The sequence below is a fragment of the Harpia harpyja genome, chromosome Z, assembly GCF_026419915.1.
Source record: "Harpia harpyja isolate bHarHar1 chromosome Z, bHarHar1 primary haplotype, whole genome shotgun sequence".
Classification (NCBI taxonomy): Eukaryota; Metazoa; Chordata; class Aves; order Accipitriformes; family Accipitridae; genus Harpia; species Harpia harpyja.
In genome coordinates, this window is record NC_068969.1 from 44,056,161 (window position 1) to 44,068,008 (window position 11,848).

The window sequence follows — 11,848 nt, forward strand, 5'->3', positions numbered from 1 at the left end:
GGTCTGATAGTCCCAGCTGCTGTTGGGAATAAGCAGCACTGGTTAACTTCTCTTTTTCACAAGAGAAACTACAGGCATGTAAGTCAATGGCACAGAAATCAAAACAGGCATCTTTTCACTTGCTTTTGTTTTTAAGGTTACGTCTCTTCTTTCACACCTCCTCATTTTGGGTCCCATGCTCGGTTTCTCACTCAGCATCTTCTATTTGCAGAGTTAAGTCTCCCCAGCATCCAGACAGAGGGTTGGAACATAAAACATAATTGTAAGGACCATTCTCCTCAAGTTTCAAACCGTTCTAGGACAAAGGGGTTGCGATTACTTTTTGAAAGGGCTGCTATTACCAGCAATGACAACTCTCCAGCACTGAGCCCAGATGGCTGCTCACAGCTTACATGCACACCTGCCAGGCACAACTGTCCCAGTGTGGTACTATGCTACCAGTATATCCAATGGCATCCATGGCCACCCAAAATTTGTGCATCAACCTGCAGAAGTGTCTTGAGAGTTTTAAATTCTCTAAATATTTGTGAATATCCAAGAAGTTTCAAATCAGCTTTTCCAGTCCTCCATATCAACACTATTTTGAGAAGAGGTTTAATGTGAAAAAGCAGTTCTTCCTAGGTCATGCTACTCAGCCCACACCCTTGTTTCAAGTCTAAGGACTTCTTTCTATAGCAGATACATTCCAGAATTGCTAGTCCTAATCAGTTCCCCATGCAAATTTGTATGTGCGATGATTTACACTCTCTCCGGCATTCTAACTATATTCTGAAGAAAACCTTTCATCTCACAAAAGGCATTTTTTTATCCTGAAAGAGAGCATCCACAGTCTCAAATAGGACTAGCCTTTTCAGTTTGTTCAGATCCTTCCCTCATGCCCTCTTCATCCTTAGAGGAATCCTAGCAATTTCCTTGTATTATTCTGCCTCCTTTTGAAGCTCCCAACCATGCAATGATTTCAGCACTGAGGAAGTATTTCTGTTTGAAACACTTAAGGAACTGGTTAGTGGAGTACTCCTATGCTCACTGGTTAACAAGGTGTACCAGTTCTTATCTCCACACACTGTAGAGAAAGTGCTGCAGAAAAAGCAGTCTCATTTCCTGAATTACATCATAACAAACCAAGACATTAAGATGTGTGACACATTCTGCTGAGGAGAAAGAAATGCAATGAGGAACAGAGATTTTTTTGCTACATATTCTTGCACTTAAACTGGAAGTCTTATTTCCTAGCCACTGTAATCTAATACTACCCTGCAGAACAACAGACTGCTCCTATCTTAACACCTGAATTTCAAATCATTCGGTTTCTCCCAAGCACATCTGTTTAGCAAAGTATTCAGAATGTCTCTAGCACGCTTCTGTATGTAAAACCTCCAGGGACAGATTAAATTGTGGTCAAATACAGTAATTTTTATTCTCACTATTAGTTGCTTTAGATATTAAGCAACATTATTTTTACATAGCAAGTGGCATGACATTTATAGCATGCAAGTGGTATTTAAAAAGAAGGCAAGTAGGTGAGTGGTATCAGCATATTACATTCATAATCCTAAACATACTTCCAAGTAAATCACTCATATTCAATTTTAAACAGGGGAAAAGCAACAAACATATACAAAAATACAAATACACGTGTTTTTCAAGTGTGTATATATATGTGAATATATATGTATGAATAGATGTACACATACATGCACACACCCACATTCTTCCACAGCCAAGCAAATAAAAGTATTTAAATAAAAACAGGAAGTGAAATTAGGGGTTGACTGTACTCTAGTGAATAACAAACTTCCACAAGTGAGAAAACAATAGGCAACAATATGGTTTAAAAGAAAGAATACTGTGGTGGCACATTTATTAAAAAAATAGTACACTTCCACTGAGTTCCTTACCACATTGTCATATACAAATGTTAGTTTTTGCACTCTGCTTCAGAGTGTTTCCTAACAGGCTTCTCTCAAAACTGAAAGGTGCTATTAAACAAAAAAGCTTGATGTGTGGGGTAGGGAACAATAGGCGGTGATCAGCACATATTATTTTATCTTTTAGAAAGGTCTATATGCTATACACATATCCTGTTCTTTCCCCAGTGGAGCTGAGTCAAATTAAATACATGAATGTAACTTTGTCACCTGTTTACAATAGGAGTTGCAAAAGCAGTTTCGCCAACGGGATTTTCGTGAGCCAGCTCAGGATGGGCCTAATGAGCAACAACTAGCCCAGAAGGAAGGCAGTTTGAGCTGATGAAATGCAGTGTTAGAAACAACTCTGGAAGAAACTAGTAACTTAACCAAAATGCAAAGGTCATTTGGGGACAGCCTGATTCAAAGATAATTCAAAGCTGCCATCTGAGAAAAGAGCTCCAAAATCAGTAAGAGAACCAGTTTACTATGGGATACTAAGCAGAAAAGCAACATTATAGACAAGTTATAAAGAGCACATAATCAAAGAGGAGAAAACAGACAAGCAACAGGGACCCTGCCCACAGAGAAACCCCTGGAAACAATGCAGCAAAATTCCTTATCCCTGGACTTGGAATTCAGAACAGCAGGGGCGGGGGCAGGAATCAACAGAAACATTTGTTACAAACTGCCAAGAAGAGAATGAAAACTAAAAACCTTGTATATCATCTTCCATGGCACTATAAGCAGGAAATTGCACCTCAAGATCAGCATCTAGACTTGGGTAATAATTGCTATAAAGCAACTCTCAATGAAAAGTGATTGCTTAATGGGGTTATTTCACATGGAAAACCCCAGGATACTGTCCAACATTACCAGGAAAACATTGAAATAAAAATAACGTCACTACTAAAAAAAATTGCTGAAGACTAAAACTGAAGGACAGAGTAATCACACAGAGATGTGTGTTGCTGAGCAAGATGCGCTACATCCCATTTTAATACAAACTTCTACACCTATAAAGAAGGAATGCACACCATCTCTAGAGAAAGGGGAGATGTTACCGAAATGTACTGATTCCCAAAAAGGAACCAAACCTGAACCAAGGGGAAACACACAGCTAATGCACAACAACATCACAGAAAAGAGGAACAGGCAAGTGCTTCTCCACCCATGCAGTACTAAGGTGACTTCTGACTGAAACGCTACCCAAGTTTTAAAGAAAATGCTGTTAAATGGCTCAGTGGAGTGCTTAGAAAATGTTTTATGGAGAAAGCCTTGGAGTTCAATGTCCTTTGTTTATCAGAAAGAAAGAACTAGTCAGGCATTTATCTCCCACACAACTGCAAGAAAGAATAAAAGGCTTTTTAGACCCTTAGCACAGCACTGCAAGAACTATGGTCCACAGGAAACTTACCAGAGGAACACTGAAAAATTTTGTGTGAGATGAAAAGAACCAGAGGGTATTAGCCTAGAAGACGGCTGAGGAACAGCTGAATATATTGAGTCTAAGCAACATTAGAAGAAAGATCATCTAGAAAGGAAACGTGCAGAGTGCCAGCCGCAGCCACTCCACACCATGATGGATTGATGAGCACCTTCTTTATTGCTTTGGTCATTTATCACTGAGTCAGACTGAGGCAGTAACATAGATGAGATACGAAAGTGCTGTGCAAAGCCTGGTATTGGATTACTGGCTTTAGCACTTTCTGTGGTAAGTTATTTACTGCCTAATTGAGTTTCTGGACTCTGGGATAATGCTATCAACACAAAATATAGCTTCCAGCTACAAAAGCTGTGTGCATCCTCGCAAAGCTCCCTGTCCTCTCCTCTGCATCACTGATGGTGACAATGATATTTTCCTCCAAAGCACTGTCAGAGGCAGGCGGGGAAAAGAAAAGCGTAAATTCTCTTCAGTACAAAATGGATTATTCTTCACATCCAGACCAGCAAGTAAGTTGCATCTTTCAGTGTCAGTCAATGCCCCAAACATTTTTCCCCAACATATGTTTCAGCTTGACCAGAACGGAGCTAAGTTTCTGCGTCAGGGCTTCTTTTGGAGAGTGTTTTTTGCTGTTTTTTTTTTTTCTTTTTTGACAGTCGTTGTGTTTGTTCGCAAGATGGATTTAGAGTTGCATAACTAAATCTGAGTTTTAAATGCAGCAAAGTCACATCAGCTCAACAACATCTCAACCACAAACTCATATTGCATCTCAATATCAAACATATTATTGTTGCACGGAAAGGCCCCACCACTGACAAGGAACCCACTAAAGAATAAAGCCAGCAAGTCTTGAAAATTCAAACTGATTGTGGGATAGATGCAAGATTTTACCTTCTTGCAGCTTTTATTTTTAGTTCAAAGTGCACCAAAAGCAAGCCAAGCATCATCAGAAGAAGGAAGAATTTGGCTTCCTTTTGAACTGCAAGCATTAAGACTTTCTGGGGAATCTCATACATCATTCACTTCCTTCAAAACTGAGCTGAACGAAACCAGCAGGGTCAAGGATGTTCCAGCTGCCTGTCCCAACAACAGAACTAACTAGAAAGGATGAGAGTTCAAGGGGATTGCTCCCCGTCCCGTTATTCCCTGCTACTGTTTCCGTATCCCTACAAAATCCCTGTTGGTCTAACTCCCAGCTTTAAATTAAAACACACCTTCCCTATCTGACTCCAATTATTTAGAACAGTCTTTAAATGGAGTAGACTCCATTCAAAACATGTCCAGAATATGCATCCCCAGACCGCTGCAGAGATGCTGTCTGAACATCTCCAGGTTCTCCTGCACCAACAAGGAACAACATGGCTTGCCCATGTCTGGGACATGCCTGTATGAATCACAGCAGCTTTATGGCTGTCTTGCTAAGCCAGAGATTTATGGCATAAACATAACTCCAATTCACCATTTACATTTTATTCTGGAAAAGCTGCAGTGCTGTCAGCCAACATCTAAACCAGATAAGGAGAAACAAGGATCTCTTCATCTTGGAATAAGTTTGGAGGTTCTGCTTAGAATACAAAGCCTAAAAAAAAAAACCCCAAACAAAAAACCTCCAAAAACACAAAACCAGAAAACATGGATGCTATTTCCCAAAGTATTATGTGACTTAGTGCCTTCATATCAAGACAAGTACCCTACCTGCTCAAATGACATTTCCTTAGTAGAAACAGACACCAAAAAGTCCCTGACAGTAGCTTCCAATAAATGTTTTAATGAAAGAAAGATAGATATATAGAGATAGATATATAAAACCTGAAAATAGCTAAACAATTCTGTTAAATTTGCTAACCACCTTGCTTATTACTTAAACCCCTTACATTTTACCTTTGGCAAATAAACCAAACCGAGTTCACATTAGAAAGATTTATAGCACTGGAAATATTTGTAGCCCCCAAAATGTACAGATTCACAATTTTTCCTACTTTTTTTTTAAAGTCTTTTATGGAAAAAGAAGCAGCACTGTGAAAAGAAATGTATTTATTGGTGGTTAAAGTAAATCCCAAACTCCAAATTAAACTATCTGCTAGCTATTTTTTTAATGTATGAAATTGGTTCCTCTCTGCACTACCAATGAGAACTCAACTCTCTTTATTTATTCTACAGACTTCATATATTTAATACTTTTTGTTTTTAAGATGCACACACACATGCACAGAAACCCAGTCACTTACACTACCTCTCTTCCTTGCCAAGCCCGAGGAAATTTAAACGCACTCAAAACTGAAATGACCAGGCTTTGGAAAGCAAGAGCAATATAAGAGAGTAATTGTTCATGTTACAATCCAAACATTACTTATTCTTTCGCACACACACTTATCAAAGGAAGTGACAGCTACAAAGAGTAAAGGGGCAAGAAAAATAAAGAGTGACTTACAAAGGGTTTACAGAAAACAAGGTGGGGGGGTGGAGAAAGAAAAAATAAACCACAGCTGCAAGCCTGGTTGACTGAGATTACAATAAATATGGGCACAAAAGCTTAATACAGTCACATCTTCAGACCCAACTGGACACTTAACCCACATAGGAAGACTACTGCCTTCCCTGTAATATTTCACTTATAAAAATACTTTGCCAATCTAGCAAGAGAGCTGCTCCCCAACAGTACCTCCCGTCCCCTACAAAGTGCTGGCGACAGCAGTACTGGTCCTGAACTGCAGAGGGAAGCAGTGTCTCACTTCAAAACAGAGAGATTAGATCCAGGACACTTTGTGCCTTGTACTGAGAGCATCAGAGCATCTCTTCTACGTATTTTTCAGAATCCACAAGAAGAAAAGGGAAGGATCACATATCTTGGCTTGCATTGCCAGAAATGTGTTAAGAAATCATTATACTTTCTTGTATTTTTGCTACACAGCGATGTAAGCCACATGGGCACGTGCCAGTCTGCTGAGTAGTTGGTAAGTTTACTGAAAAACTCCACAGACCTGATCATTCACATATAGAAGATGCCATTTTCCAAGGGTCAAAAGCACAAATTGTGATCAATTAAGACTCAAATCCAGGTAATTCAGGCCACAAAACTACTCAAAATAATGATAGGCAGGAGCTTTTTTTTTTTTTGTCTCCTTTCTTTAACTGATGGAGTCTTATCATCAGCATGCTCAGTTCCCTTCAAAGTTTGGAAACTTGTTTAATTCAAGACCAGCTTCAGAGAACGACAACACAAACAGCATCAGGAGACTGAACACCTGAACCCACAGATTTGGAACAGAAACCATTGCAAATTCACCTAGAAAAAGGCCACTCAGTGGCTTCATTTTGAAGCCCGTAGGTGGTTTATCAAAAGGAGTCCCAGTGACAACAACATCAGCTCAGCTGCAATCAAACCCACAGTCCTAGTCTCTTTGGGGAGAAGAAAAAGGAGATAGCAATTATCTACCAAGTTTTTCCAGTCTACTGCAAACATTTCCTTCACTAAAAGCTGGGTGGGTTATTTTCTTATTTTTAATCAGCCAGGTACTCCTAGAGATCACCCTTTTATTACTTTCTAAAGAACAATGGTCAAACTCCATTAGTTAAAGCAAATGTGACAAGGAGGTAATTATTAAATTGAATTTACTTAAAATATCATTCAAGAAATCATATTAGCATTTATTAAATAACTTGGAATGAATGAGCTGCCAAGTTATACAACAAGGTACAAGGGTGTACACATGGCTGTCAACAGTGGCCACCGTCAGCGAATGACCCATCGGGTATTTTTGAAATTTGTTGTTTAGCAGTTAAGTTGTTGGAAAAGACAAACATCACACTGAGCATAGCTGGCTGAAAACTGACAAATGAACAAGAAAAAAACCCAGTTCTTCACCCAAAGGAGACACTGACGTGTCAGGTGACATTACAGGGTTTCCCCCCCACATTCTGAGCAGGGAATGTTACAGCTAATGAAGAGTATTTTTCTCATTACCCCTCACACACACGACTTGTTTGGGGTGGAGGTTTTGGATGTAGGTTTAAAAGAGATATCTTAACAATGCAGCTTAGAAGTTCCTCATTAGCACACTGTCATTAGACAGTGGTGCTAACGATCCTTACCCGGAATTCAGCCTGAAAAGCCAAAGGGGAAAAACAATTCCAGACCACAAACTGTCAGCACAGTTTTCAAACTAGGAAAAGACCCTAAACTCAAGTTACAGCTATGCACTACCTTTATGGACCTAGTATGTGAATGGAACAAAAGTGAGACATCCTGAATGAAAGCCTTCCACATTTTGTTAACGTACCAAAGCCGCACAGCTCTTCAAGTAACAAAAGTGGCACCTGAACACCCACTTCTGTGACTCTAGTAATTTGCCTTTTTTTAAGGCAGTGATGTAATAAAAGACTGTAAAAGATTAGCTTTATGCTTTTTCACAAATTAAGAAATTTTCACTCGAGGTTGGGGCTTTTTTGCTGTTAGGGTAGGCAGTGACCTTCTGCTATGCAGACAGGATGATGCATCTCTCAGCAAAGTTTTAAGCAAATATAAAACCATTCTTGCAAGACTTTTTTTGCACCACACAGCATGACTTCCACCCAACTTAATCCTGCACCCTCTTCACCCACAACGACGACAAAAGGCAGGAGCTATTTCAAGCACTGCAGGGTACTTCTCTACACCCACGGCCTTGTTTGATAACCACCTCAACAATGAGGCTCTTGTACAACACGACTCCTCCAGACATGGTCTTGGAGATGCAACCCAAGCCGGCTGGGCAGCATACGCTCAAAAAGACATCAAGGTGTTGTTTTGGTTTTTTGGTTTGTTTTTTTTTTTTTAAGCAGGACACGCAGAGCCCCTCTTTTCCCTATAGCACCGTTTGGTTTCACTGCATCAGAACAAGCCATAATTTCATCACCTCCATGAACCTCAGCTGCCATGGGGGCTGGCAAGGAGACCTAGCAATTCCTTCTCCCCTCCCTGGCATCAGGGTTTAAAAGGTTCAAACTCGACGCAGGTTGTGGCTCCTCCATGACATCAGGCATGCCAGCAGATAAGAACACCCCTGGGATGGCTCTGCTGCGAGCCACTGGCCACCCCGGCAGGCAGCGGCTGGTGCCTGCTGGGGAGGCTGGTGGCTCGCAGCGGATCCATCCCAGGATGGGCAGGGGCAGTGCTGGATCAGGGCAAACACCTGTGCCTCCAGACAGGAGAGGGCAGTGAAATATGTCCAACATTATTATTAGAATTATTATTACTATTATCAGAATTGTATTATTATTGTTGTTAGAATTTATTGTAATTTATTACTAAAATTATTGTTGTTAGACTTATTATTATTGATACCATTTATTATTATTAGAATTTGTTATTATTAATATTAGAATTACTGTTGTAATATTAGTATCACTGTTGGTTTCAGACCTTTTTATTTTTATAATTTATTATTATTATTATTAGAATTTTTAGTATTACTGTGGTCGTTAGACTTTATTATTAGAATTTATTACAATTACTAGAATTTTTATCATTACTGTTAGATTTTTCGTAGAACGTATTCTTTTTAATACTGTACTATTTTATTATTATGAGAATTTTATTATTGCCATTTATGATTATTATTAGAATTTTTATTAGGAGTGTTTTTAGGAATTTTTTAGTTTCTCCTGTTCCCCGCCCCCCGGCCCCCCCATCTCGCCCAGGACGCGGCGGTCGTTCCCAGCAGGTCCCGCACGACCGACGGCCGCCCCAGCCAGCACGGCGGCGCGGCGCCCGGCCTGCCCCCCCCGCCGGCTGCTCTACCTCCCGCCCGGCCGCCCCCCGCCCCCCGCCATCCCCTTACCCTCGCACTGGTAGCCGGCCAGCCCCCAGATGAAGTCGGTGCAGTAGTGGCAGAAGGTGGGCTTGGTGAGGGTCACCCTGCGGAAGCCGTGGCCCGGCGAGCTGCTCCCCGCCGCCGCCGCCGCGGCGCCGCCCCGCCCGCCCAGCAGCGGGCTAGAGGCCGGGCTGCCGCCGCGCAGCGAGCGCGTCCCGTCCGCCATGCCCGCTCCTCACGGCGCGGCACCGGCCGCCGCTCGCCCTCGCTTCCGCCCCAGGCGGCGGCGGCGGCCGCGGCGGGGGCGGGCGGGGGCGGTGCCCCGTCAGGGCCTCGCCGGGCGGCGCCGCGCTGCCCCCTGCCGGCCGCGCCGCGCCGCTCGCTCGCCCGCCCTGAGGGGACGCCGGAGCCGCCCCGCCGGCTCCCCTCACGCCAGCGGCCCTCCCTCAGGGCCACCGCCATCCTGACGCTTTCCAGGCGTTTCTGGTCAGGTCCCGGCGTGTCCTGAGGCGTCCCCGCTCCGGCCAGGTGCGAATTACGCGCAGGGCGCCTAGGTTCAGGTGAGCGCTGGAGAAGTAGGTGGAAGGGTGTCGGAAAACGAGCTCCTCCGCACCTAACAGGCATCAGAGAGATGGGCGTACCTCGGTGCCCCGCCGCTACTGCCGCTGCATTGCGACCGGTGACAAAGCCACAGGAAGCAACGTTGAGGCAGGGAAGAAAGACCTGCTTGTGAGAAGGTCTGATCGCAAACAGGCAGCGGGTTCCGTTTGCAACTTAACACCGTGAAGCTTGAAAAGACTGCCGGTTTCTTACTGTGACATTAAACTGGACAGTTTTGCTACCACAGCCTCGTGCAATTTGGGAGTGCACGAAGCTCCATCTCAAGAAGTCTTCTGATGATGCATTGGGAGAAGAAGATGGTTTGCTGCAGATTTTGCCTTCTGCTGTCAACATCTCTGCCTTCATGTGAAAAGACAAAGGGTTCTGCCTAGCAGTCTGCCTCCTCTATAACACAATTGTTTTGTTCTTTATGTTCACTTCACCTTCCTGTTGCTAGTTTTGAAAACATTTACACACCAGAAAGTTTCTATGTTGCTAGTCTCCTCCTCCGCCTCTGAAACGCCTCTGTTTCTTACATTAGGCAAAGTATTGTGGCTGGAGTAGGTTGGGACAAGGAAGGAGGCTCTGCCTCTGGATCTTGTTTATGTAGATGTATGCTGTCCGCACCTCTATTTGTCTGATTGGGTCCTAGGTCTCAGCTTCGTATTAAGTGAGAATCTCCACTGAGCTGTCTGAAACAACGCCCAGGTACCTTCATTAAGCCATGAGAGACAAGAAAAAAGTGGTTCAGATTGTCATCCCTGACTCTGATTTATTTGTGTTTTGGTGAAAGGTTTAATAAATCATCCTGTTGTCCTGTAGACCAACACTGAAGTCTTTCTAAAATTTCTTAGCATCTTCTAGTTTCTACTAATCTTACTTTACATCTCCTTTCCCTATTGTTAATATGACCATATTTATGACCAGTTCCAAGAGAAACAGTAAAAATAACTTAGGGGACTAAAGAAAGCATGCTATGTCTTTTTATGGTTGGAGAAAGAGTGAGCAGTTAGATACAAAAGCTTTGAAATATTTCTAATTGCTCCTAAAAACATGATTTAGAAAACACACCTAAGATACTATACAGCTTTATTGAGACCCAAATATACAAGAGGATGGGGAAGAGGGAAGCAGCGTGAAATCTCTTCCCTGGAGAAGATGGTGATTAGGAACAGCCAGTATGGATTTGCCAAGGGTTAGTGATGCCTGACCCACCTTATTGCCTTCCATGACAAAATGGGTAGATCTGTGTAGGGGGGGAGACCAGTGGTACCTTGACTTCAGCAAGGTTTATGACATGGTCTCCCACAATATTCTTGTATTCTTGTATTGTTTAGCAGCCTGCTGGGTTAAACCATGACACCAAGCTGGAATATTATGGTCCAGCATGGGTGGACGACTAGATGGGTAGAAAACTGGTTGGATGGTTGGGCTCAGTGGGTAGGGGTTAATGGGTCATACTTGAACTCTGCTTGGAGGACTGTAATGGGAGGAGTACTGCAGGGGTCTCTCCTGGGACCTGTTGCATTTAGCATCTTTATCAGCAACGTGGCGAAGGTGATGGAGAGCAGTTTTGTCAGGTTTGCACATGACACCAAGCTGGGGGGAACAGTCATTACACGACCATCCAGAGGGACCTGGACAGACGGGAGAAATGAACAGACAGGCAAGTGGGGCAGCGCTGTGGAAAAGGTCCTGGGTATCTGGTTGACAATGAGCTAGTATGAGCTAGCTGCGCACCCTGGCAACAGCCAGTCTCAACAGCATCCTGGGCTGTTCAGGAGCACAACTAGTAGGCTGAAAGAAGGGATTATCCCTGTTTCCTCAGCACTCATTAGAGTATTCCATCCAGTTTTGGCCCCAAATACAGGAATCACATTGACATACTAGAACTATTTCAGTGGAGGGCCACCAGGATGGGGGCTGGAGCACTTATCCTGTGAGGAGAGTTTGAGGGAGCAGGACTTAGCCTGAAGAAGAGACAGCTTCAGGGGGACCTCATAGCAGCCCCCTAGTACCAACACAGAGGTTTTCAAGGAGATGGAGCAAGGCTCTTTACAGCAGTGCATGCTGGGAGGACAAGAGAAAAAGGGCAGATCTTCAAA

General features: G+C 43.1%; 1 protein-coding gene across 2 annotated transcripts in view; it reads right to left on the minus strand.

The window, feature by feature from the left end:
• Positions 1-9,399, minus strand: part of DGKQ (diacylglycerol kinase theta) — a 110,523-nt gene extending 101,124 nt beyond the window's left edge. For both annotated transcript variants that reach the window (XM_052776235.1, XM_052776236.1), the window contains exon 1: positions 9,171-9,399. In XM_052776235.1, the coding sequence (XP_052632195.1) occupies positions 9,171-9,369 (199 nt within the window). In that variant the 5' untranslated portion in view covers positions 9,370-9,399. The remainder of the gene's footprint in view (positions 1-9,170) is intronic.
• Between the last annotated feature and the right edge of the window lie 2,449 nt (positions 9,400-11,848).